General features: G+C 48.5%; 8 protein-coding genes and 1 non-coding gene across 9 annotated transcripts; 6 read left to right on the top strand and 3 right to left on the bottom strand.

Moving 5' to 3' along the window:
- Positions 1-1,631: 1,631 nt before the first annotated feature.
- On the bottom strand, positions 1,632-2,993 carry EDB82DRAFT_422255 (uncharacterized protein; the record flags this gene model as incomplete). The annotated part of the gene is made up of 2 exons (XM_025731174.2): positions 1,632-2,839; positions 2,897-2,993. The coding sequence occupies 2 exons, from the start codon at positions 2,991-2,993 to the stop codon at positions 1,632-1,634; spliced, it is 1,305 nt and encodes a 434-aa protein (XP_025590225.2).
- A 1,468-nt stretch (positions 2,994-4,461) lies between these two features.
- EDB82DRAFT_470706 (tyrosyl-DNA phosphodiesterase-domain-containing protein) lies at positions 4,462-8,648 on the top strand (the record flags this gene model as incomplete). Its single annotated transcript, XM_065607951.1, has 12 exons — positions 4,462-5,031; positions 5,128-5,307; positions 5,375-5,550; positions 5,648-5,685; positions 5,742-5,815; positions 5,887-5,947; positions 6,050-6,207; positions 6,346-6,644; positions 6,888-7,343; positions 7,695-7,833; positions 8,293-8,417; positions 8,504-8,648. The coding sequence occupies 12 exons, from the start codon at positions 4,462-4,464 to the stop codon at positions 8,646-8,648; spliced, it is 2,421 nt and encodes an 806-aa protein (XP_065465469.1).
- Positions 8,649-10,390: 1,742 nt separating this feature from the next.
- EDB82DRAFT_t64 lies at positions 10,391-10,473 on the top strand. The gene has a single exon. It is a non-coding gene; the product is annotated as a tRNA-Glu (tRNA).
- Positions 10,474-13,489: 3,016 nt separating this feature from the next.
- EDB82DRAFT_36444 (Gti1/Pac2 family-domain-containing protein) lies at positions 13,490-15,043 on the top strand. The gene has a single exon (XM_025731176.2). The coding sequence runs from the start codon at positions 13,867-13,869 to the stop codon at positions 14,884-14,886; it is 1,020 nt and encodes a 339-aa protein (XP_025590227.1). The 5' UTR covers positions 13,490-13,866; the 3' UTR covers positions 14,887-15,043.
- Positions 15,044-15,471: 428 nt separating this feature from the next.
- Positions 15,472-16,564, top strand: EDB82DRAFT_36401 (CDP-alcohol phosphatidyltransferase-domain-containing protein). Its single transcript, XM_065607564.1, has 4 exons — positions 15,472-15,630; positions 15,685-16,004; positions 16,066-16,312; positions 16,368-16,564. The coding sequence occupies exons 1-4, from the start codon at positions 15,611-15,613 to the stop codon at positions 16,465-16,467; spliced, it is 687 nt and encodes a 228-aa protein (XP_065465468.1). The 5' UTR covers positions 15,472-15,610; the 3' UTR covers positions 16,468-16,564.
- A 354-nt stretch (positions 16,565-16,918) lies between these two features.
- On the bottom strand, positions 16,919-21,258 carry EDB82DRAFT_425435 (glucose inhibited division protein A-domain-containing protein; the record flags this gene model as incomplete). Its single annotated transcript, XM_025731179.2, has 5 exons — positions 16,919-18,565; positions 18,623-18,887; positions 18,955-19,021; positions 19,487-20,081; positions 20,188-21,258. The coding sequence occupies 5 exons, from the start codon at positions 21,256-21,258 to the stop codon at positions 16,919-16,921; spliced, it is 3,645 nt and encodes a 1,214-aa protein (XP_025590229.2).
- Positions 21,259-21,469: 211 nt separating this feature from the next.
- Positions 21,470-23,338, top strand: EDB82DRAFT_36386 (uncharacterized protein). Its single transcript, XM_025731181.2, has 2 exons — positions 21,470-21,744; positions 21,817-23,338. The coding sequence occupies exons 1-2, from the start codon at positions 21,707-21,709 to the stop codon at positions 23,003-23,005; spliced, it is 1,227 nt and encodes a 408-aa protein (XP_025590231.1). The 5' UTR covers positions 21,470-21,706; the 3' UTR covers positions 23,006-23,338.
- Positions 23,160-24,622, bottom strand: EDB82DRAFT_36383 (uncharacterized protein). The gene is made up of 3 exons (XM_025731182.2): positions 24,369-24,622; positions 23,938-24,318; positions 23,160-23,794 (listed from the first exon to the last, which is right to left on the bottom strand). Exons 1-3 carry the CDS (start codon positions 24,420-24,422, stop codon positions 23,315-23,317), a joined length of 915 nt encoding a protein of 304 aa, XP_025590232.1. The 5' UTR covers positions 24,423-24,622; the 3' UTR covers positions 23,160-23,314.
- Positions 24,297-25,381, top strand: EDB82DRAFT_485507 (uncharacterized protein). Its single transcript, XM_065608238.1, has one exon. The coding sequence runs from the start codon at positions 24,537-24,539 to the stop codon at positions 25,101-25,103; it is 567 nt and encodes a 188-aa protein (XP_065465467.1). The 5' UTR covers positions 24,297-24,536; the 3' UTR covers positions 25,104-25,381.
- Positions 25,382-25,850: the final 469 nt, after the last annotated feature.

Genomic DNA, 25,850 nt, shown 5'->3' with positions numbered 1-25,850 from the left:
TGGACCAGCGAGTCTATATATCCTTTTTACCAGTCAACAACAAAAATCCCTCTACGTGAAAAAAATGTCGCGACGAACCTTGATGGGCACCAACTCGTCTTAAGGAAAGTGGGCAAGAAGAAGGTATCGGGCTTTTACGCAGGTTGGCTTCTGGCTAGCCTTGCACAGCGCAGGGCAGGACCCAGCTTTTCTTAACGGACGGAAGCGAGGTGCCGAGGGATGCATTGACCAGAACTGTTCGAGCTCAGGCGTAGGAGGGGGAGATTTAACACTGGAGAGTGGGTTTTCTATCAAGGACTAGGGAGTTTAGCGGATATCATAGGCGTGTTATCAAAAGCAATGGTGAGCGTTGACGCTTATGAATCCTAGTACTTGTGTGTTTAACAACCAGTCTATTCATCTGTGAAGTGCATGTTGTTGTTAATCACTTACTAGAACTAGTATGTAATCTGATAACTAAAACAACCCCCTTTGTCAAAGCCATAGATAACATAAATCAAAGTCTTTAGCCTTTCTCGGTGACATGATAAAGTCCCATCCCAAGGGTATGGAACTCGGCAACTGCCACATTCCTTGGCAGGTATGATACGGTCCACAATGACCAAATATGAGACACAAGGCGGGATATGAACATTAGTTATCACAATCTCTCTATTTTCGAGGAGTGTTTAGTTGCAGAGTGGGAGTGGGTCAGTTTAAGGTGAGAACCTTGATGGACAGTTTAGCCTCATCAAGTGAACGACTAGCGCTGTTGAAGAAGTTTCTAAACTGTGGCAGATATATATGTACATTTCGAGCTGTAAATATTTAGTCATCAAATAAACACCTTCTCACTCTTACTTGGCTCGATTTGCTAAGATTTTCCAAATCGGTGTTAACTTACGACATAATTCTGCGATATCTTATACTTGAATGGTAACTAAAAGTCCAAATAACGTTGGAAGAGCCTCAAGCGCAAAGTGTGGCGTAATTTTCCAAGATACCAATTATACCATATATGATTGGCTGGCACTTTGCTGTCAGCCACATTCAACTATTCCAAAGAACGTGAAGGCCATCACGGTTCTCGTTCAAATACCACGCGCAATTCGACCGCCAAAAGGCCTCTCAATCGGCTCTGACGGCAATATTAGACCTTTCAGCTTGACCGAAGGAGTCAATTCGAGACAAGCACATAAACTAATGCACCTTTGATATCAGGGTCATTTTGAGGAAACCAATATTACGAAAGATGCTCTCAGAGAAATAAATACCTGTTTGATGCGGTAGGTACAGAAGTGTGTAGCAACTCTCATCATCAATTCCAAATCTATAAACTCGCCCCGAGCCAATGCTTCAACCCTTAACGCCTATGATATGCTTCCATGATCGTACAGATTAACCTTAGCAGTATTAAACAATTGAAGTTCCAATCAGTGTCCCCACAAGCCAGCCGCTAACCGTCCTCCCTATCGCTATTCCCGTTTGGCATACTCCGTGAGTTTTCATGTCCATCATGCTGCATCACATGCATGAGCTACCATAGCCCTGCCAGATGGCATATGCCTACCACGATCCTACGGCCCGACTGCAGTAGCAACATCCTGCTGTGTACCCATCCGCAAAGCGTGGCATGGTTTCACACCACGGCCTTATGATGAAAACTGTATTTCCAGTCCAAGCGTCCGGAAAGGCTTGTCAAGCTTCCTCAGGTCGATGCTACTACCCAAGCTGAACAGGAGTGATTTGGCCCGCCCTTCCCACAGCACCCCTATTCGCATGTTTTGGTCCATCCGGGTTTTGAGCACTCCAGCATATCTCTCCTCTCCGGGCTTTTCTGGTTCGGTCTCTTCTTTCGGGGGCGGAGTAGGAGGCAACAATGGCTTGACAGCAACTGGTTCAGGATCATCCAGTCGCCATTCCAGCTTGGCTTGGAAGCTGCGCTCCTTTGGTCGTTTCTCTTCCGGATTATCGTCGACAACCACTTTGTCATCAACCTTTGGTTCGTCGTCAACAACTAGGCGTGTGAATGGCTTCCGCCAGAGCTCCATGCCGATAGCCCAAGTGCTTTCGTAACTGAATGCGTTGAACTCCATCCTAGTGGCAAGACTGCAATGCCTGCCAGCCACTACGGCATAACTTGCACTGATATTACCCATCAGGGGGTTCAAGGTCAATGTCGCGGATAAGGGTGTCCCCTTGTGCGTGGGTAACGTCGCGAATCGTGTTCCAACGCTGATTCCTCCTGACTTATTCAGCGTGCCGTAATAGATTTCTCCACCAGTGCTAAACCGCCCGTAGACTCTCTCCCTATCACTGTCTGCAGGGGCTTGGTCTTCCGGCTTCTCAGCATCACCGCCGAAATTATATACACCCCTGAAGCCGAGCAGTCCTCCATCTGAGGACGCCAAACCTTCGAGCGCGTACTTGCCCACGTCATATTGTGCCAATCCCAGTACTGTGCCACCGTTCTTAAGGTGCTGTGCAGAAACAGCACTGAGTTGGACTTGGAGCGCGGGCGACAATCGCTTAACGACCAGAGCTTCGAGTAGGGATTGGGGTAGGTAGAGTCGACCGTACAGAAGAGACGATTCCGGCTTGTCCTTGGACGTCTGGAGGAACGGGTTCGTTCGGTGAGGGAGTTCGGCGAGTGGTTTATATGAGCGTAAAAGCTCTGGTAAATTGACAGTTTCCGACTGCGGTGTCAAGAGGAGTCGAAGCGGGACTGATGAGAACAGGTATGAGATGGATCCATCAACAATTCCCACTGAACCGAGCTGGTACGATGTCGCAAAATTGGTACTCGCAAGGGAGGACAGTGTGAGTCGTAATCCTAAAGGGGTCTGGAAGTTTAGAAGCGCTACACATTATATCATCAGTACACAAGTCAGAGCTCGAGTCGATACTAGGGTCTCACCATCACTCGTCACATTTAGTGCTGCGTATGAGTTGTCACGATTCCATCCTGTAGCTTCGTAAAAAGCGCTGTGGACATAGTCCATGAACTCGCGCATGTCAAGAGTCGATTATCATGCCTCCCAGAGAGCGACGGTCCGTCACTCCGGAAGCTAAGGGTTTCGGTTGTGTTATATGCTGAAATAGTGTGAGTGACGAATGTTAAGCTTGATTGAGGTATAGCGGGAAAACGTCGGAGATCTGGCATGATGACTACCCTGTACCTTTCAAATACACGAGAGTGAATTGCATCTTGGTTGTAACCCGAATATGATACGATACTCTCATTTACAGTACACAAGTAGATAAATGAGGAACACCTTTTAAATATAGTGGCGGGATGCTCTGTTGGGTACAGGCTGTCATTAATGTAACGGACTCAACGATGATGGTTGTAGCTACGATAATCTTTACACGATAGTTGCGAAAGAAGTCAGCAAGAATAACCATACATACTTTACACAACCAATGCCTTCCTATAATGCATACTTATATTATCTACAGCTTTCTCACTTCTGTACTGTTGGCTTTCCTTTATAATGATCGAAAGTGTATTGCCAGAAATTTGTCTAACTATTTCCCATCCCTCTACAGGCCGAGCCCTCGGGATCCCAGAAAAAGAAGTCGTTGGATGCATAAGAGACAGAAGTAGAAGTAGTAAGCAAGCCAGGTCACCATAAACTTACAAAGTCGTTATGGTTGTGCATTACCTTGGTATATTGGTTTCACGTCCAAGTTTGGGAAATGCCACAACACGTGAATATAATGAAATATAAGGTCTAATCTGTTATCTTCTTGTTGAGAACCACAGAGGTCTTGTGATAACGTATTGTGCCTCTTGCTGTTCGAATTTTTCTTACTGGGGGACAACTATCACCAGGCGCTGTAAATGTCCGAGAAACTGCATCGGGCCTTATTTCAAAGTGGCAAGCATCTCAGCTGAGATATCCCAGCGCACACGCCCTTGTCCTCCGCGGGGAAACTCATTCCTGTGCCACCGTTGCAGTGTACAGGTACTTCCAAGCCTGATGGCGTTGCTTGCATGCAAGTCACTCCCGGAACGAATTCGAAAAAGCCATGGCTTTTAACAGACGTCATTCTCTCTTCTCGGCTCATTAGACCGTGAATAGGCCGCTAGATTAGAAAGAGATAACTTCACTGGATATGGATGGCCCGAGGAAACATTACAGGATGAATACTTGTCGTTCGGTGGCTGGTATTCTCTGGTCCTCATATTCACTGATTGGGGTAGGTACGCGCGCCGCTAAAGAGGATCAGACTTGAACTCTAACACGGTCCCACGTGACCCCGCGTTGTGTTTCTCTTAGAAGCAGGGATTATCGACAGGGATAACTGACTTAAGACGCCTGGTCTCAACTTAACGACATCAAAAAAACAAGGTGCTTGCTAAATCGTGAACCTTTCAGATTAGAAAAAGCATCACTTTCATAACCGTCGCCCGCCCGAAACTCAGTCGATCTTGCCGGAATCTTGCCCTGAAAACCGCTGCGGCCAAAAACACAAAAAATGGCTGGGTCTCGCCAAGATCCCTTCGAAGTGGGGAGTGATATGGACGAAGACGAGGCGTTGCGTTATGCCATTGCCCTTTCACTTCAGGAACAAGAGCTCCAAGACGAGCAAAGTTCGCAGATCCCGTGCGCCTCGACCTCGACATCCTGCCGGAATGGGGATGGTTCGAGCGGGGCTGGCCTCGGTTTGCTTTCGCTCGATCGCAAGAAGATGGAAGAGGACAGGCTGCAGAGGTTAGCCAAGCGGCGTCGCTCACCTACAGATGGAGATGTTGCAGAAGTCCCGCCGCCAAAGAGAATGACGCCAAGTGTCGAACCCCCCCGGACCGTAGCTGCTTCTTTGCCGGCGAGCTTGTTGCCTTACCCCAAGGGCGCCATCAAACGGACATGGGCGTATGGGTACCCTCGAACGTCAGAAGACATCAAGATCGAGGAGGTCTTTCAGAAGGACAAACTGGAGCTTGCTCTCCTAAGTTCGTATCAATGGGACGATGAATGGCTCATATCCAAGTTGAATTTGAGAAAGACCAAGCTGCTCCTTCTGGCGTTTGCCGACAGCGAGGCCCAGGTGTGTGTCAATCATCGAACCCGACTCGTTCGGGCTATCCCCTCACTAAACCCCTCGAATTGGGCAAACCCCGTAGGCTGACGAAGCCTGCCACAGAAATCAGAAATGCGATCCAATGCGCCACCAGGCATCAAGTTCGTCTTTCCGGCAATGAATGGGCCTGGGGCGATGCATTCCAAGCTCCAGCTGCTAAAGTACCCCGACTATCTTCGAGTTGTGGTCCCGACAGCCAATCTGGTCCCCTATGATTGGGGGGAGACTGGCGTCATGGAGAACGTTGGTTGTCGAAATCGAGGCGCTTTGGATGGCGTTGGAGACGAGGAATCGCTAATGAATTGCATAGATGGTCTTTCTGATTGATCTCCCTCGACTAGAGGGGTCCGCAACTCATCGGCCAACCTCATTCAGCACCGAGCTCGGCCGATTCTTGTCGGCAACTGGCGTTGGCGAGTCCATGGTGAGCAGTCTAACAAACTACGACTTCTCGCAAACGAAGCACCTTGGCTTCGTGTACACCATGTAAGCCCACCAGGACTTGGAACATTGGATCATGACCTGATGATGATCATGTTCGGACCCCGCATGTGCGAATCAATGTGCTGATACCGAATTCTAGCCCAGGCGGACACCAAGGAGACGAACTGAAGCGAATAGGTTAGTGAACGTGCATATTCGATGATTTTCATGCAACCATGGCTCACGTCGTTTAGGATACAGTGGGCTGGGCACCAGCGTGGCTTCCCTTGGACTAGCCACTGACGACCCAATCGAGGTCGATTTTGTTGTGGGTGCCATCAAAGCCGCAGGCTAGTCCAGAGAACATTGAATCTAACCATATGTGAACCGTTACTCCAGTGTGCCTCTCTTGGATCTCTCAACTACGACCTAGTAGGCGCAATCTACAATGCATGTCGAGGTAAGACGATACAGATACTGTGCACCCCAACCCCTATGGCAGTTCTACCCCATACATTGCCCTAAATTGCGGTAATGTGGTCTGATGAGTGACGATTCGCAGGAGACGATGGCCTGGCCGAATACAAGTCGAGAATAGGCCGAGCGGGCGCAGCAGGAAAAAACAAGGCGTCGAACCCATGGCACGACAAGCTAAAGGACCGTTTCCGAATATATTTTCCGACGAACGAGACAGTAACCAGGAGTCGAGGTGGTCGTAATGTAAGTGTGCCAGGTTGGAGTGTCCGTCATTGCAGATCTCGAATAACTGGGGAATCCTCACATGTGAAAAAAAAGAAGAAAAACCCAGACCAAACGAAATGACTTAGTCAACGCTAACCTCTGAGGGCGCTGATGCAGGCTGCGGGCACCATCTGTGTCCAGTCCAAATGGTGGCGCGCGCCAACCTTCCCCACTGAGCTCGTGCGGGACTGTGTTAACACCAGGCATGGGCTTCTGATGCACAGCAAGATGATCTTGGTATCACAGACGGAAGCGGGAAGTCAAAACCAAAGTCAATTGCAAACGCGTCCGCAAACGCGATCGGAGCCGTGGGGACGCGACCAGGGGTCGGCTAGTACCCAAGGGAACCCGAAAGCGGCAAATATGTCTCTGGGCTGGGTCTACGTCGGCAGTGCAAATCTGTCAGAGAGCGCATGGTGAGTAAGACCCCAAATCCTACCACTGTCTGGGAACTACCCCTGTCGTGCCCCCTCTTTTCTGTAAGACATGGGGAGACTTGAGACAACAAGGCAAGAAGCGAGCATCAACGGTCGCTGCGATGGTGCGGTTGCTCACCTGTAGTGCGCAATTAGCTGCCTGTTGAGGATGTTTTAAGAAAGCACTGGCACAAAACGGCGACGATCATATGAGTATAATGCTGACGTTTGCGTACTAAACAGGGGCCGCATTGTCAAGGACCGAGCGACAGGACAGCCCAAGATGAGCTGTCGGAATTGGGAGAGCGGTGTTGTAGTGCGAGTTGGCAATCGTAAAAACAGTAGCACTGTCTCCACCGACTTGAATGAGTGTACTAGCGCCAGTACCAAGGTCAAGGCGGCAGCAGAAACAGAGACAGAGACAGAAACAGAGTCACAGGCACAGGCACGGTCATCAGTGCAGGCGGGGAAGACATCGAGGCAGCCGGGCAAGGGACGCGATACGAGTCAACAAGTTGACGTCCAGAAACAGAAGCAACCGGAACAGAAGGAGCAGCAGCAGCAACAGCACAAAGATCAGCTTGAGAACACGGACGTAGACATGGAGATGGTGTTGGAGGGCACAGTCCCAATTCCAATGCAACAACCAGGACGACGCTACCGCGAGGGCGAAGAGCCATGGTTTTACAGTATGCAGGAGTAAGTAACGGCGGAGGGCGCGTTGTTACATTGCGCGCACGTGCAGGCATTTCTGGGGGTTAGAAGAGGGTCGAAATGAGAAAGAAGACGACAATGCTGAGAACGGCAGTTGTTGGCGATAGCCCTGTCTTTGTGTATGGAATCATGATGCTGGCTTGATGCGTTATTGCTATTATGTGTGTGATTGTTGCCGACTAGCCTCTGTACATCTGCATCTCATGGCAGCGATCCAAGTTTCGGAATGATTTGGGAAAACGTGAATGGTTCATAAGCGATGATGATACAGTCATGGCTGCGGATACCATGCAAGTGGTATTGCAGAAGATCGAAAGATACGTAATCTGAAGATAGTGGCATCGGTGTTGATGGGATAAAGATGGGATGCGATGCATGGATGCAGTTCAATACCAGGTTTGAGTTGAACTACGTTATAGTGAGTGACAGTGGCAGTGGCAGTGACAGTGACAATGACCAGGTCGGGTCGGGTCAGGTCAGTCAGGTCAGGTATCCATAGAAGAAAGACGGTAAATTGATATCCATTTTCAGGGCCTTCAAAAGCCGGACGTGAACAGGGGGGGTGGTTTGGGGGTTTGGGGTTCTGTTTGCAATGCAAATACGCTGTAGCTCGGTACTTGACGGGCTGACTGTGTTGGCTATGACACACGATTACAAAAGCCAATTGGAGAATCCCACCCAATGGGAAGCTGAAGTGACGCCTTGTTCGGCTCTCCCACTTTTTTGCACGCTTCAGTTGTCTCAAACAAGACGACACGGACAAGGGAATGAGAATAGGAAGGGAAGGGAAGGATGGAAGCGAAGCGACGTGAACAGGGATGGAGTGTGGCATCCCAGAGAGAAGGAACATCTGTCCAATTACGGGACAAGGCAAGAGATGGCCTGCAGAACGGCAAGTGCATCATCGAATCATCATGCTGAAAAAGGTACCTAGAAGAAGGAACGGGTGGAGGGGGCTAACAGCATCAAGCCCCACGAAAGACAGGCACGAAAGCCAATGCCGGAGGTCGCGCTGAGTGCTATATCCATATCCATGACCTGGACCTTGACCTTGACCATGTTCGTTTTCATCATCATTAATTTTTTTCCCGTCCCTTTCTTTCCCTTTTGATATGATATCCATACCACACTAGGTATTCCAATAGGTGGTACGGGTACCATGTCGACTTGTTTTATCAACGGTTGCGGTTTCTCGCAGGGTACATTACACAGCACAGTAAGGCTCTGCCCGAAATGCAGGGAAAGGCAGGGCAGGGCATCCATGGCATAGTTACATCCCTACCCACCTAGCTATGGTAGCCAGGGACCTGATCAACAAGTGCCTTAATAAACTGGGCTGAGCTGGGCTGTCGGTCCGGGGAGATAATATCACAACCACACTCCATATTCATTACGATACTGTTTGTGAAGTCAAATTCATCAATTATCCTGGGCGCATATACTGAACCCAAGTCAGCAGCATCGAGCGCACAATACTCTGTACCGTGCCATTTCTAACCCTAAGGGTATGTGACATGCCATGATATCCGTAGCCGTCAATCCGAGACAAGGATACGTCCGTACAGTACCGCTGAACTCAATTGACGCGCGGCAGGATGAGGTACCGCAAGTTGGAGCTAAGGGCGAGGCGAGGCGACATGAGACGAGCCCATCAAGACAAGAACAGGACCTAAAGGCAAGGATCAACGAACGGAGCGTACCACCAACTTCACTTGGAGAGTAACTACTAGTAGACAAGTGACAAGATCGAGGAGAATAACGGGCGGGACTAAGACCTGGATGGATGCGACTAAACTAATTACACCACCGGGGGCTGCTGCCAGTGATGAACTACTGTACACTGACTGCGCTACGACGACGGACGGCATGTTCCAACAAAGCTCCTGGTCCTGCAATAGGTAATTACATCGTATGGCCGTTTTTAGATGCAAGACTGGGGTGGGCTTGGGCTTCAAGTCCAAGCTTGTAATAATGGAGAAATCGAAAGAGGAGGGGGGGGACCTTTTGCTCAACACCCCTTCCTTTATTTAGTTGGCACTGACATTTGCTTGTTGATCTTGGCTTTTTTATTTTAGATCAATTCTGCAGGTCACTAGACTAGATAATTTACTGCACTGCATGGGCATAGTAAAACATGGAATAGCAAGCGATGGGAACGTGTACTTTGTGCCGTAATTGCGTTTGGTATCATTTGTACAAAAGGGTCGAGATAGAGCGTAGATAGATACATACAGTATCTTTGATGCATTTACAGTAAGCACCCCGGAAGTCGTGTAAGACGGGAGACCCTTAAATGATCTTCACTAAGGTTTGGACATATTTGAAGGGGTGTTTGCTTGTTTGTCAGACAAACGATTGGAAACTGACACGATGGGCAGTTGGATTTAATGCCGTAACAACTAATAACTGATTTTCATTTTTTTCCCCTTTAAATTAAGACTACACGTCTTATGCCTAACCCAGGCATGAAATTACAGTCCTCTGTGACAAATTTAATATATTTTCCACATCATTACTTCCATACCCTGTAGTTTCGACGTAACCTTTCCTATCAGACACAACCAACCTACTAACCTAGCCACATAGACGACGACCCATGCATGTAAGTCACTCAGGGTAGGCATGAAAGGTAAGCTGCTCAAGGTACAAGAGATAAAATCGGACAGTCAGTTTATACTCTTTAGGCCGTACATTTAATTCATTTGTTTTGTTTCACAAAGCTGGGATTATTTCCCGTTACCCCTTAGGTTGATCATTTATATCATGCCTATAGTGTGTGCTTGCACTCGACGTGACTATTAGATAAACAGATAAGCCTATTTAGGGAATATGGGAAGGCGGTTATACTGCTAGCACCACGGTATAAGGAAGAGAATAGCGAGTATTCTATCAAGTCTATAGAAGGCCAGCAAGAAGTAGAGCTTATAGAGGAACTTGATGTAGACCAGGTCCACTTCAGATCTAACGCTAGCAAAAATGACTACAATCACTCATCAGCATGACTATGTTTACCGTCTTTCATCAAATCGCAATCCGGTGTGGTGTATCGGTTAGCATACCGCGTTTTCACTTAGTAAAGTCCGCGGCGAGCGGGGTTCGATTCCCCGCACCGGAGTTCCCTTTTGTCTTTTTTTGGATCTGACATACAAACATCAGTATACGGATTGTATGGATCGTGCTCTCTTCTCCCTCGTTTCTCTCCATTTCGTCTTCTCTAGATACGTGCTTTACGAATGTCCTAAACAGGTCATGATAGCAATACGGTGCCCGCGGCCTGCCTTGGGTACTAAGCAAAGGTACTTGTTGCATCAACCTCAGGGATGTAAAGCTGTAGTGCTGGGACAGTATGGACATGTGTAGGTATTATCTTTAGTGAGGTGGTAGTTGGATACTAACCCGAGAAAGTGATGCCGTCGGGCGCTTGGGGGGCCGGCGTCGGAAGTCTCGGCCGTCTCCGGGGTTCCGGACGGGGGAAGGGTTTCTCCTTTGTTAATGGATGGATCATGGGTGTCTGTTAGTTCACTACCTAGCTGACCACTTTGCCCGCACTTGCCCTGGGGACTGGGACTCGAAAGAAGCCATGGCCATACCCAGAAGGTCCCGCGCCATACCCAAGATGGTTAAGAGGACATGCAGTCGGGATGGGAGAGCCGTGACAGGTTTTTACGACGCTCCTCTCATGGTGGACAGGCTTGCGACGCAGCGCTGCGCAGCGCAACGCAACGCAACGCAACGCATAGTTATTATTATTATTATTATTATCACCATCATCATCGTTGAGTATGTACATTGCCCATGCTACTGAATTTCTGTTCTTTGAATCCATCAAGATGCGCCCATAACCCACGGCGAGGGGCGGCATTACCACAGGCGTACCCTGTTAGGAATGTAGGTGGGTTCGTGGCGTTCAGGACCCCCGGCCCAAAACAAAAAAAGAAGAGCCGGCCAAGTTGCAGAAGGAAGCCCATTGAATGCGACCTGTGATTGTTGAAAATGCCAATGAAGGTGGCTGCGGTGCTTTTGCCTTTTCTCCGTCTGGTGAATAGCCAGAGCATCCAATATCATCACATTAAGAAAAGGAGGGGCTACTGAATAGATATCTCCTACCTGTCAGAAACAAAAGAGATGAAAAGAGGCATCCAATCTGAGGCATTGTATCAGCTCAACTTTCGGCAGTTGTTAGATAGTTCCGAAGAAAGGCATTGTTCCGAATAATTCGTACGGAAATCAGACACATCACATACGTACATGCCCTCTTATCGAGATAGACGACAATCATAACTGTCATGGCATATTTTTGAGAAAGAAAAAGAGCATAGGTAGTGCGTCACTCATGCATGAGAATTGTATTTGGGATGGGAGGGTGTGTCTACAGTCCTCCCCAGGCGTGTTTATAATAAAAGAAGGTCAATCTCCCCGGCAGAGTGAGGAACGTGCGAGAGAGAAAGAAAGAGAGAGAGAGAGAGAGGGGCGCGGCACGATCTGTTCTATCCCATCCGTATTCAACTGGTGGTATTGTGGATGTGATGGATTTGTTTTGTAATCTTTAATTAATAGAGGAATTGCAGTACTACCTGCTACACACTACTTACTGCAACAAAACGAGGTGGGTTGTAAGTTTTCGCCAGCTCCCGACAGTTTGGAGACTGGGCAGATCTAGTTAAGGGACAGACAGGGTTCAGTTTTTAAAATTCAGACGGTAAAGAGCTTCTTTTAATTGAAGGAGGAAAATCAATACAATGATTCGCCCAAACCTTTTATCAAGGGAGATTGAATTCTTCTAGAGTGAACCGAATCTCTGGTACCTGTGGACGAACGATATCGTTTGATACAATCTATCAAACTTTTTTGTATTTGATCTTTGACAAGTAGGCCCTTTTCTTCTTTTCGTGTCTTCCCCCCTCTTCTCCTCTTCTGTCGCTTCTCCTCTCGGCCGTAAAGACCCATCCAATTCAGCCACTGCCACCGCCGTCATCTTATGGGACGTGCTTCCCCATCCCCTTCTTTTCCATCTCCAGACTGGAGAGAGGAGAGGAGGTGTGTGGAGTTGGGAAATTTGAGAGACACTTACCGAAACAGTACATACGTAGGTATAATACAGTCGTCTACATAGTGCTAGACTAGGCAAGGTCAGGTATTGTAGGCGAAGCGAAGCGTAAGGCAAGGCAAGGTAGGGCAGGGCAAGGTAAGGCAAGGTAGCATGTAGTCTCAATCCCAGTCCAAATCCAACATGGACCGTCACGGATACATGGTTTATTATTCTTCACGAACACTAAACTCCATGGGCCAAAGATTTCTCTCCCTCTTTTCACCCCCTACACTACCCCACCCCTACCGTGCGTGCGTATCCCAGGGTCAGGCTTTTGCTGGTTCCCGTCTGCGTCTAGGTACCTAGGTATGCATTGGCAGTGTACGTATCCGATCTGGCTTTTCTCAGCTTGACCTAGGGGCCTTCAGCAACCAGGTACTGTCTCCAAATTTATGTAGCTTAGTCTGGCCAATCCTGTTTAGTCCACCAAAGTTCGATTCGCTTTGGGCAAGTACATTATATCCAGGCCATCCACATCCACTTACACTTGCTTGTTCATCACATCTCCATCTAATTCATTGTACCATAACTTGCTCCTTCTTCTTCTTCTTCTTGTTGTTGTTGTTCTGCTATATTGTTGTTTCTTCATTCCACCATTCCAACTAAACTTCAACAACAAGCTATCTTTGTCAATATATTGGTCAATCAACTTCAGTACAAGCTAATCAACTTGTATCAATCAACACACTCAACGCCTTTTGCGGTCAAACTTAAACTTACACTCCCTGGCGGACCAGAAAGAATATCACCTCAGTTCTGACGTGTTGGGGTGACAGCACAGTCATAAGTGTTCAACGGTCAACCCACCTAGTGCCTGACTACGCCTTATCAAACTCTGCTTCTTGAACCTTCTGGTATCAATCGAATACCAACGCAGCAATTCGGCCATAACTATAAAGCAAGATAATTGATCAGCTGGTAAATAATCTTGCTCAACAAGCAGGTAGGGGCTACGCCTCGTCACATTGTGCTTATTGCTCGGCCCGTACGGTCGTCATAACTATACGAAAATTGCAAAGCCCGCGTGGCAAACCAGTCATAACCACGAATATTGCGCAAGTTTAATCATTCTCTGGCACAGCAACGCAATTATCAGGAGGCAACCACCAGATAGCCAAGGCCGATGCGGAGAAAAACTTCGGCGGCATCGCAACTATAACACCAGGAACAAAAATTAATTTTTGTTGGGAACAAGAAATTATTATATAAAAGAAGCTTGGCCCCCGAAACTGGGTTCGATCAAACTCACACAGAAAGATATCTTGATCATCAACTCAAACACTCTGAACTTCAACTCTGAACTTCAACTCAAAAAACATCATCAACCACCAACCACCAACCACCAACCACCAACCACCAACCACCAACCACCAACCACCAACCACCAACCATCAACTCCAAACTCATACGCGATCAACAATGTCAAACGCGCCACTCGATGCAACCTATACAGGTTTCATCAAAAACACCGTCGATGCTCTCCTGGTCTTCGAAGCCTGCTTGTCTGGTAACCTTCAGCATGTGGCTCGACGACCACACGACCGGGAACGCCAGCAACTGATCACAAGCGGATCAGTATTCGTCTACGAAGAACACGCCTCCGGGATCAAGCGCTGGACTGACGGTGTCAATTGGAGCCCAAGCCGAATCTTGCAAAATTTCCTGGTGTACCGGGAAATGAACCAACCCTTTCCACCAGGAAAGAAGAAGCAGGCTATGAAGAGGGACAAGAAGCCGCAGACTGGGGTTACCAAGGCTTACAATCAACGATCACGGGCCACAAGTTTCTCCAACATGCCGAATGGCTCTGCTGGCCCTGGCCCTGGATTCGGTGCTGGCCCTGGATTTGTTGCCGACCCTGGATTTGATGCTGGCCCTGGATTTGGTGGCGGTGCCAGTACCGTTGCTGGTTTTGGTGCTGGTGAGCTTGGGGACGACGACCGGGATCTGGTAGGGTCACTCATTGACTCCTACGATTTCAAGCCCAATAGTCTTCTCAAGAAGACTATTACCATCACGTACAACGGCATCCTCCACCACCTCGTTAGCTACTATACTGTTGAAGATGTCAGATCAGGACGTCTTCTGAGACCTTCCCAGCACCCCATACTTCGGAAACACTGTATTCGAGAGGAACTCATCAATTCACAGAGTTTCCGTACACCGGTACATGAAGAGCTGACTTCAGACGAGGAGAGACAACTCTGGCACTCACGGCAGGCCATAATGCCGCCACGTGATCAGTTCACATATGCCGCCTATCCCTACTCCGTCTACCCCCAGTACATCCAGGCACATTATGACCCCGCAATCCCTAATGCCCCCGCACTCCCTAATGCCCACCAACCTCAAGGTTTTGGTGTTGAGCACCAAAATGTCTACGCCCCGCCACCCCCCCACAACAACAATTATCACCATCACCATCCTGGCGGTTACTGAATGTTTCCCCCCCCAAGTTAACAATCCTGAGTTTTGAAAAAGACTGTTTACTGTCTGGAAATACCGGCAGTAGCTGCTTTACTCATTATAGGAGTTTTATTGCTAGTTTAATACAATGAAATGTCAAATTCTTTAGAATTATATTTATTTACTGTGACTGGCCGACCACTCGCCTGTACCGTTTCTATCTCGAACCAAAATGGGTAAAGCACCGTGTCGTTGATTCTGACCGGGCAAATCAAACAGTTCGTTTCGTAGAAGATCAATGCCAAAAATGAAAATAAGATGAGATCAACACGCCAAACGAGAAACAGATCATGCATGATCCGCAGGTGCCAAGTATTGTAGTATATTCAGTCATCACCATAGTGTGGGGTGTGATATCCATATTCAACCAGGCGGGGCTGGCATCTTTATCAGGTCTTATCGCTTTCGACAAACCTTAGCACGACTCCATCATCGGATACCTGGGCCAACAAGATATCATTGTGGGCGAATTCGACCGATTGAGCGTCTGGGCAGCGCCCAATTTTTGAAAACAAAAACATCCAAGTCAAGCTAAGCGAAGATATGAGTATATCCGCGAGGTTGGCTTGCCGGGCAGCGACAAGGTGTGCTGCTGTGAGGTTTGCGCCGAGGCACACGGCACCAGCAAAATTACAAAGCCTCTTCTTCACAAAATCGCATTCATGGCAAGATAATAAAAGCAATCAAAAGCAGCAGGATGAGAAAGGTGTTGGGTGAGTACGCGACCGAGAACTTCAATTTACTGCGATTGACTGACGTGGCCTTGTCCAGAACGCATCCCCCGACAACACAAGGTGTTACGCCCTCACGACCCGCCGAAGTGTTGCACGAAGATATATACACGGTACCAAATATCCTGACCTTTACGCGTCTCGCTGCAGCCCCTGTCATTGGATATCTTGTTCTACACGACCAGCATGCGTGGGCGGTTGGCCTCTTTGCATACGCAGGCATCACCGACTTACTCGATGGATGGATCGCGCGACGCTGGGACAGCAAGACTGTCGTGGGCACAGTAATTGACCCCATGGCTGACAAGATGCTCATGACCATCTTGACCATCTGTCTTGCTGCCAAGGGTGCTTTGCCTCGTGCGTTTTGCCTCCCCCATTCTAGCCCATCGTGAACAGCGCAGCTAACATGTTCAAAAAGTCTGGTGCGCTACCATTATCCTCGGTCGTGATGTTGGTCTTGCCATCTCTGCAATCTACTACCGCTGGATCTCCCTACCACCACCAAAGACATTTGCTCGATACTGGGACTTTTCACTCCCTTCAGCTGAAGTACGTCCCACTACTATTAGCAAGTACAACACTTTCCTGCAGCTTGCTCTTGTTGGGGTCACCACAGCTGCACCTATTATGACCGCAGACTTGACCACTACTTTAACAATCATGCAGTAAGTTCAATTCCTTCAAAATCCTTTGGGTATCACTACTAACATGGTTGTCCAGATATGTTGTCTCTGCCACCACCATCTGGAGCGGAGCAAGCTACATCTACACAAAGGACGCCGTTAAAATTCTCAATAAGCAGACGCCAAAAAAGCCATAGAATTATGGTTTCTGTACAGTTTAGTAAAGTGGCAGACGATGAGAAGGCACGAGTGCAACGGGTACCTTTGTTAGCCAAGTTTGACTCAGATTCAAACGCGGAGCTAGTGAGGTCAAATGAAACACCAAGAAAAGAGAAACAAAGAAGTCAAAAGGTCACTAGTGACGGCCCGCAACCTTGAGCTTGATATGTTATGTATACCCCTTTGTTCAAAACGAGCCCAAGACAAATTCTAAATCGCATGTGTCCGGAATCTCCGCCTGGAACTTTTTTGGAGAAGCGTGATTATGACACTTACATATGCTATATACTTTTCAAGGCCCTATTTATAATCCCCCATTGTCCCATATGAAAACGCCAAATCTATGCATCGTTCCTGATTATCGTACATTGAATCTCGTTATGTGCGGCTTAATTAGCATCTTCTGCATATATGCACCACCCCTTGGCTCTATGGAACCTCTGTTGTCTCCCCCAATACCTCACGCATGGGCTTGCGTCGGACGTATGCAAGTAGACGCAAGCTACCTGATGGAGTGACACCTTCGACACGCCTTGCCTGTGCAAGGTTCTCCGGCTTGGCTGCCCTGAGGGCTTCCTTCTCCGACAAGGCAAGACCAGGAATTTCATCATAATCGAGGTCAATAGGGATGCGTACGCGCTCATCGTTGGTGAACCGTTTTCGTTCCGCCTCAGCGATCTTGACATACGGAGCGTAAAAGGCCTCGATGGCGACACGGTTTCGTATCTTTAGCGAAAAGTCCATAATGCTCGGCACGACTGATGCAAGCTGCTCGAGCTCGATACGTGTGGTTGTGCTTGAGAGCCGGAGCATATCGATGCCATCCCGACGAGTTGAGTTACGCTTTAAATGGAATCCCTTCTCAATCCATTGGTTTGGACTCAAAGACACCGACTGCAAGGCCTTTGTAAGGTCGTCTATCTGCTGTCGCTCATCGCGATAACTGTTCCAGCGCTTGTCGGATATAACTCCCCATTCGTGGCCCTTGGACGTTAGTCGGAAATCAGCATTGTCAGCACGTGCAGCCATACGGAATTCACTACGAGACGTAAACATTCGGTAAGGCTCTGTGACGCCTTTGGTGATAAGGTCATCCACCATGATACCGATATATCCATCACCCCGTGTAAGAGAAACCCCTGGCAGACCTCGAGCTGAGCGACCTGCGTTAATTCCTGCGAGAACACCTTGGCCGGCTGCCTCCTCATATCCTGTTGTGCCATTGATTTGGCCTGCCAGGTATAAACCGCTAATGGCCTTTGTCTCCAATGTTGATTTCAGGCCTCGTGGGTCAATGTAGTCATATTCGACACCGTATCCGGCCTGAAGCATTTTCGAGTTTTCAAGGCCTGGGATTGAGCGCAAGACCTCCTCCTGCGCTTCAGCAGGAATGGTCATAGACAGGCCGTTTGGGTAGATGACTTGGCTGTCAAAACCCTCCGGCTCAAGCCACACGATGTGTCGAGTCTTGTCGGCAAACCGAATGATCTTGGATTCCAACGAGGGGCAGTAGCGCGGGCCTCTGACTGTCTCCCGGATGTGGATCGTCTTGTCAAGGTTATCACGCACAATATCGTGAGTCTTCTCGTTTGTATACGTCACACTGCAAGTGAGCTGTTCTTGCACTGCCACTGTGTCGTTGAGGTAACTGAATGGTGACGGTGGGTCATCGCCGTATTGTCTTTCCAGAATGTCGTAGTTTATGCTCGCTCGGTCGATTCGAGGGGGTGTGCCTGTCTTGAGTCGGCCCAGTTGAAAGCCCGCATCGCGCAGTGATTTGCTCAACCCAAAGGTCGCTGCCTCACCAAGTCGACCGGCAGGATACGCATTAAGACCAATGTGAATTTCACCACCGAGGAATGTTCCAGTTGTTATAATGACTTTGCTTGTTGGGAGGATCTGGCCCGACTCGAGACGTACTCCAGAAATGCGACTCGAAGCGCCGTCCGTCAGATCCTGAGGTGTGAGAACGATGTCGGATACGCTGTCGAGTACAATTGATAGGTTCGGATACGAAGTGAGCTCGGCCCTCATATGCTTCTTGTAGAGATCGCGATCGATTTGCGCCCTTGGACCCTGTCGTGTACCTGTCAGCCATCAACATCTACCAACCCTCGAGTTGAGATGACATACCCAAACAGCTGCGCCCTTTCGTCGATTTAAAACATGAAACTGTACACCAGACTTGTCGATGATCCGGCCGGCCAACCCATCAAGCGCATCGATTTCTCGAATAATTGTGCCTTTGCCAATACCACCGAAGCTCGGATTACAGGAACATGTTCCGAGGTTGTCCATCTTTGGAGTAATCAGAGCCGTTCGTGCTCCAGCTCTCGCCGCAGCAGCACATGCCTCGGCGCCAGCATGACCGCCTCCGATCACCACGACATCATAAGGCCTGTGGTGGGGGTGTTAGCGACGGGCAGCCATATCAAAATAAAATCCGTGGAGTCGGCTTGGCTTACTTTGTGTCACTGGAGACAGTCGCAAGACACCTTCGCCTTGGGATTGACCATTGATGCCGTAAGACGGCTGTCCTGGGTCTCAGTAATGCGCGCATCTCATGTTGTTGAAGTTGTTAAAATTTGCCTTTTATGATGACCAATGTTTGAATTTCAAGGTACTGAACCCCAGAAAGAACAATAGTTGCGCTAAATTGATGGGCCATGCCTGTCCAATCAGAAGTTAAGATTCACACACTTATATCCCGATCCGATCCCATCATGGATTTATAGTCAGATGAGATCATGACTCTGTGAAATAGTTTGTCCCTTACAAAGAACAGATTACTTAAAATAAAAAGGATGTGAGCTGACTTTAATTTGTACACTTTCAAAGTATTGCAAATCCAGATACGGAGGGCACTTGGTAAACTACTGTTCAGTGTCACTAAACAAATGGCGATTAAGATCTGGTGTCATTTGATCTAAGATGGCTTAAAAGATACACGCTACAATAAAATACGTTTCTTATCCAGATGAACCCTTTACCTCCTACCACGGCTCTCAGGCCATGAACTGACAGCATCATTCACCTCTTCTAAGAACGTCGCCGAGTTGTGAATCGTGGTGCCACCTAGAACAACCCGTACGCCTGGGCTCGATGCATTTAGTTCTGCAATCATCTTGGCCTCCTCATAAGTTGCACCGCCAGCGATGAATACGATGATGTCCTGCGGCTTGTCCTTGGTAGCGCCACCACCCTCAACGAAGGGATATTGTTGATCCCGGAGTCGACCCTTGATCAAGTTCTGCAAAGTAGTTTCAAGAAGAGGACTGTGCTGTGTGTAAACGTTTTCCACGCCCTTGAGGCCTTTGAAGCGGTTTGAAGTGGCCGAAAAAATGCCTGCCGATTCGAAGATCTCTGAGATTCCACCTTGAGATTGTGACGCCTGAAGAGATGTGTGGTACGCCGTCACCTTGCCAATCATATCTGCGTCCCGTGGTGATACATTTCCAGCAGCGACAAGAAGATCCGTAAGCATGGCCAAGGCATTAGATGGATGCTTGTGGTAACGGAGGGCATACAAAGCGACAAGGCCTACTTTGCTCTCTGATGTAACGTTTGGTGACTGGATAAGTCGCTGAATATTCTGTTGATCGGGTTAATATGGATCAAGCTTCATGTGACAGCAACCATACCTTGACATCGGTTCCGTGGTTGTCATTACAAGCCAAGCTTTGTTCTAGTTCACTGACTTCGAGCAGATTATCGGCCGCCACACGTCTGCTGAGCTCTGACACCAGGGTAACATGCTTGCTAACGTTGCCAGAGAGTTTTCGGAATTCTGGATATTCCTCTATAAACCGCTTCATGTCGGATATTGACTCGATGTTTTCATTATTCTTTGTTTTGGACTGGAATTGTCCAACGTATTCCTTAATGTTGCCTCCAAGATCGCCGAAATTTAGGAACATGTTCTTCTTGAAGAAAGGGTCCTGATCCTGTGATAGAACAATTTCCTTCTGCTCTGGGCTGATGTCAGGGACATCGCTGAGGTCTACACGACCGTTCTGGATGCCTAAGAGGTGATGAACCATAGCCTGGTACGTCCATTGAGTGAGTAGCGGTGTCACTGGATCCTCGCGACGATCCAGCACGAGCAAAATGGGAGGCGTATCGACCTTTCGAAAATCGAATAGTGAGTCTTCTTGTGTCATGAGATATCGGACCTCTGTTGCTAGCTTTTTTGCTAGCGGACTCGTCTTCTGGTACCTGATCAAAGGCTTCTTCTTGAGCGAGAGCAATACAGCGACAAGGCCTTCGGAGCACCGCTGCAGTGAGTCTGGGTTCCATGTATCTGGACTTCCGGCCCATATGCGTTGTTGTGGAAGAGAGAAGCCGAAAGAGAAGAGGTCCGGGTTGATGACTGTATAGTCGGCAAAATGCTCCTGCACCAATTTGACTACCTCATGATCGTCTGCCTCGGCCAATCGTTCCAAAGACGACTTCTTCACGACATTTGTAAAGTAAAGATGGTACTCGCCATACTTGGGGTCCCTTAACTCGTCTATGAGTAACTGGATCGATTCAGGTGATGGACGCACGAAAGATAGACATCGCAAGTGTCGCATCTTCTCACGAGATGTATTGTCTAGGCGGTCGATAAGATAGACCTCGTGGTTGAGGAGAGCTGACTGTGTGACCGCAGTTGAGACAATAGAGACAGTTTCTCTATCGAGCAAGAGGATTTTCATCTTGGCGGACGACGTATCGCTCGTCGCGACCACCTTATTGATGTACCCCGAGACTGCTTGGGCGACGTCCATGATGATGGCTGAGGCGGCTCGCCGAGGCCGCGTAATCGATTATCCTTTGGCTGTAATTAAACGGTACTTGGAATATAAGCTCAGCAGGAAGTGAAGTTGATGAAAAGAAATGACAGTACTTGACTCCGCGCTTCACTGGTGTTCTCTTTGATGATTACTATTCTCACCTACCTATCACCTACCTCCCCAGGGAGGACACCTCTGAGATGGACGTCAAATATGATTACATAACACAAAGGCTAAGCTACAGCTCCGTCAACGGACCCACTTCTAACCACTTGCCCTCATCATGATAAAGCTACCATGTTCGGTGACATCAATTGGTAAAATCGGCTAAAAATGTCGACATGCTGCTAGCTTTCGACTTGACAACTCGAGATTAAAGAATTGGACATCACAGAGAAGAGCAAAATCTTTTAGGTGGCAGTTCCATCAGCAACCTGCAATCATGGCTGGTGATACTTGTCCCCAACCGACAGAACCAACGTAAGTAAACACCACAAAAAAATACTGATTCATCAAAGCCGTTACCCAGATCTGACATATTATCTCGAATAGTCTATCTTTCACCCAGGGTCTTATCGTGGGACAACTGTCGGTAGTCCTGGTGCTGGCTGCCTTCATAAAATTCTTCATCTTTGGAGACCCCCCCTCACCAGATGTCACGGCTTCATTACGGGCTACCGAGAGACGTTCACGGACGCTCGCTCACAAGCGTTCCTTGTTGAGTCTCCGAAGTCCCGGAAACCGCCAGGACAGGGAGCTTAATCGCAAGAAGTCTACTGTCCTCAGGAACCCTCCAGCACTCACCATTGGATCCATCCTCAGCAAGACATACTACAATGTTGATAGCCATCAGCCCGAGAGTCTCGATTGGTTTAACGTTCTCATTGGGCAAACCATTGCCCAGTTCCGTAGTGATGCACAGCACGACGATGCTATTCTTGACTCGCTGAGTAAAGCTCTGAATGGGGGATCGAGACCAGACTTTATCGATGAGATCAGGGTCACGGAGCTGAGTCTTGGAGAAGACTTCCCGATTCTGAGCAATTGTAGAATCATCCCTGTGGATGAAGATGGAGTGAGCCTTGGCCATGGAAAGAAGTTCGACCCGGATAAGGCAGCAAGAGATGGCACACGGCTCCAAGCGCGGATGGACGTCGATCTCAGCGACATGCTCACCCTGGCTGTGGAGACGAAACTCTTACTTAACTATCCGAAGAAGCTCTCTGCCGTACTACCTGTTGCATTGGCCGTTTCGGTGGTCAGGTTCAGTGGTACTCTTTCGATATCTTTTATCCCTAGCAACCCCTCTCAGTCAACACCTACCAGGATGATTTTCAACTTTCTGGACGACTACAGGTTGGACTTTTCTATTCGAAGTCTTCTGGGCAGTCGTTCCCGACTGCAGGACGTGCCCAAGATTGCCCAATTAATTGAGTCAAGACTTCATCGTTGGTTTGACGAACGGGCGGTTGAGCCCCGATTCCAAGAGATTGCTCTCCCAAGTCTATGGCCGAGAAAGAAGAACACAAGAGGCCCGGATGACGGCCTGGCCGAAGGAAGCGTGCCCATCGGACGATCAAAGGGGAGGGATGCTAGCCGGGACCCTCAAGAAGAAGCACGCGGCGACGCAGAAATTAGGGATCGAGGAACTATTCGGCAGCGACGAGGAACGAGAGGTAGTGATAGTGATGACTTCTCGATGCCTGGCTCTCTGCCCAGCTTCCAGATTCCGACTCCATAACTGCCATTGGGGAGAAAGAAAAAAAAAAAGCTCTACTCATTGACTTTCTTAGACGAATGCCTAGAAATCCTCGCTTGATGGAACGGAAGATCTCAGTCACGTCAATGTTTGGTCTACATGGGATTTTCGAAGCCCCATCCACGCACAGACGTGAGGTTGAGCCACCCTGATCTCCGAAGCAATTAGCCAGTTTGTAGGACGGGACCAAAGCGTGGTCTGTGAGAAACCATGTTTCATTTTTTCATGCGATATATCATAAATTCTCCACGTACGATATAATACATGAATTAACCAAACAAACAAACAATATTAGAACTTGGCCAAAGCCATGGGTGTCTCGGTTAACGAGTACAAGTTCTGCCACCAAGCAATCAAACCACCTACAAGGAGTACGTAATAAATCGCAGTCCAGATCTTCCTAGACGAGACGGCCGCAGGGTCACCTTCTGGTAGCCAGTACGGGTCAAGCTGGCCCCAAAGGCGTGGGAGGCCCATGCAATTACAGAAAGTGTGCACGAGCACGACGGCCAGCAAGCTGCCAGTTCGTAGGAACAAAAAGGTGGCGTATGCTCCAAATAGCGAAGTATACGAGAGCTGGAGAAGAGACCGTGCAATGGCGACAGGCAGAGGAGTTCGAGGGTGCGTGATGCGGAACTCGTAAAAGTGATGAAGATGAGCCAGACCAAAGATGAGCGGCGACATGAAAATAGTGCCAGTGAGACTAGCTCCAGAACGCAAAAGCAAGGGAACACCTGCGGAACGGAAAAGACATTCTTCGGTGATGGGTCCCTGATGAAATCATTAGTATTACATGGATTTGACAAGCGGTGTGAGAAGGAGGCTCTGTGGAGATCAATAGACGAGGGGATTGACAGGGGAAAACATGAAAGGAATCTTTATAGCGAGATCAAATTGTTTCAAAGTGCACGTACCGCTACCATGTTTCTCCAGGTGGGCCAGTCAGTCCAGAGATCTCTCAGAGGTTCGAGGCGAAGCCATTGGCGAGCAGTCCCGTCGATGACGAGAGACTCGTACAGAGGGCCAGCGAAAAGCAAAGCTGTGAGCCACAGAGCACGAGCAGTATCGATGAGCCCGGGAGGCCAGTAGCCCATAAAATGCAATGGCTCGTGAACAGCTATAGCGCCATGGGATGAGAGCAGATACAGCGTTATGAGAGAGCAAAGAGCCGTTGAGAGCGACACGGCAAAGATGCGTGCGCGAATAGCCTCGGGAGCATCCCTAGACCGTGTAGGCGAAGGCCTGGTTGCTGCTGAAAAGTAGAGAGGGATTACATAGATGAGGCAGTAGACAACCTTGAGAATGAGTTAGTATGTAGAGTCTCATGAGAGACGGTTGGGCTCACCAGCAAGGCTACTGCTTGAGGAGGCGAAAACCCCGTTGAACCAGGGTTGAACATTGTAACGTGCCAGGCTTTTGAAGTTGTAATAGTTTCGGGGTGTTGTCGATGGGGAGATGGAAGAAGTTAAGTAGAGAGGTTGAGGGGTGAAAAGGACAACTGCGGGAATGTTGAATGGGGCAAAGTCAAGTCAAGTCAGCATCACGAGTCCTTTATCAAAGAGAATGGAATAGATTCAAAGCCAACACAGGCCAACATGAATCAATTCTGGAAAAAGCAGAGGCCATCGCCAGCCACGAAAGAGTCTATCCCTATTGTTCTAAAAACCATTGTTCACTACCTATTCGTGTCTTATCGAACTTTGCTTACTTATCCAATCAATCCAACCAAGGAATAGCCAACTTTGCTTTGACTGGCGTACTAAAAATGTTAGGGACCAACGAAGAAAAATTGTGCAGGCCTCTGAGGAAGCTAACTAGGGGTGGCACGGTTTCGCTCGTCTTCATTTTACCTTGCATATCGCTTCATGGAGTTGCATACACTATTATATGCGGTGAGCTGCATGGCACAAGAGTTATTGAGAGAAGCGAAATGATGTGGGGAGGGTATAAAACACGACCCAAACACGAATGCAGCAGTGACATTAGTCCAATCAGTGGAGGGAATAGTTTTGTGAAAAAGAATAAAATACTCATCGACACTCGTGCACGACTAGACGATATCCAATTCTTGGATTGGTAGACTCCAATACCCAACACCACTCACTTATGACATGCCGGGCTTGCTCAGCCGCAATGCCACTTTGGCTAGGACAAGGCCATGAATCAAGAAGTGAGGTGACCCCAAGTGAACAACGGTACCTGCATTAGTTAGGTGCAGCGGGACTTTGTTAGTGCTGAGGAGAGAGGCGGTGATAGATGGGTTGGGTTGGACCCCTAAGAGCGGACGGGCGATCTACCCGTACCGGTTTTGACTACTGCAATGTGAGTCGTTGGATGGCATAACGGCTGTAAAAAGGAGAAGAATAATGGCTGTAATGGGAGAGAATATATTAAAGAATCGTGTGGGCTACCAAGTAGGCAGCAAGGCGAAGGTGTTCCTTTTTAGTTAAAGTAAACTGTAGATGTTGAAGCTGACATGTTCAAGATGTCAGTTAAAGCCTCAGGAACCAGTAATGACTACCTATCTCCTTTCCAAGACCTATTACCCATAAGACAAACGCTCACAACAAGAACAGCACGCTTCAGACCGAGACAAGGCTAGCTCAACACGTTGCACGGGAGTCGTTAGATTGCGCGCGGCAAAGCCACATCAACGCCTTCAACGCTTAAAGACCCTTTTGTCTGGTTTCATTGCCATACACCATTGAGGAATGGCTGTCAGTGCCCCTGAGCCGGAGTCAGTGAACGCATCTGACAGCTCTGAAGGCAGCCAAGTGGAGAGAATTTGCATGTCTTGACTCTTCTGCAGGTCTTGGTTTTGAGAAGC

The sequence above is a fragment of the Fusarium venenatum genome, assembly GCF_020744135.1.
Source record: "Fusarium venenatum strain MPI-CAGE-CH-0201 chromosome Unknown EDB82scaffold_1, whole genome shotgun sequence".
Taxonomy (NCBI): domain Eukaryota; kingdom Fungi; phylum Ascomycota; class Sordariomycetes; order Hypocreales; family Nectriaceae; genus Fusarium; species Fusarium venenatum.
The sequence above is the reverse complement of the archived record's forward strand: the minus strand, read 5'-3'. Positions and strand labels throughout refer to the sequence as shown.

What these genes read in the sequence shown, in the direction of transcription:
- EDB82DRAFT_36444 (XM_025731176.2), top strand. Translation starts at nt 13,867, where the DNA reads ATGTCAAACGCGCCACTCGATGCAACCTATACAGGTTTCATCAAAAAC.
- EDB82DRAFT_36401 (XM_065607564.1), top strand. Translation starts at nt 15,611, where the DNA reads ATGAGAAAGGTGTTGGGTGA. An exon ending in ATGAGAAAGGTGTTGGGTGA is followed by an intron (nt 15,631 to 15,684) that starts GTACGCGACCGA and finishes GGCCTTGTCCAG; the next exon opens with AACGCATCCCCCGACAACAC. An exon ending in TGCCAAGGGTGCTTTGCCTC is followed by an intron (nt 16,005 to 16,065) that starts GTGCGTTTTGCC and finishes ATGTTCAAAAAG; the next exon opens with TCTGGTGCGCTACCATTATC.
- EDB82DRAFT_36386 (XM_025731181.2), top strand. Translation starts at nt 21,707, where the DNA reads ATGGCTGGTGATACTTGTCCCCAACCGACAGAACCAAC. An exon ending in CCCCAACCGACAGAACCAAC is followed by an intron (nt 21,745 to 21,816) that starts GTAAGTAAACAC and finishes TATCTCGAATAG; the next exon opens with TCTATCTTTCACCCAGGGTC.
- EDB82DRAFT_36383 (XM_025731182.2), bottom strand. Translation starts at nt 24,422, where the DNA reads ATGTTCAACCCTGGTTCAACGGGGTTTTCGCCTCCTCAAGCAGTAGCC. An exon ending in CTCAAGCAGTAGCCTTGCTG is followed by an intron (nt 24,319 to 24,368) that starts GTGAGCCCAACC and finishes CTCATTCTCAAG; the next exon opens with GTTGTCTACTGCCTCATCTA. An exon ending in CCTGGAGAAACATGGTAGCG is followed by an intron (nt 23,795 to 23,937) that starts GTACGTGCACTT and finishes TGATTTCATCAG; the next exon opens with GGACCCATCACCGAAGAATG.
- EDB82DRAFT_485507 (XM_065608238.1), top strand. Translation starts at nt 24,537, where the DNA reads ATGGGGCAAAGTCAAGTCAAGTCAGCATCACGAGTCCTTTATCAAAGA.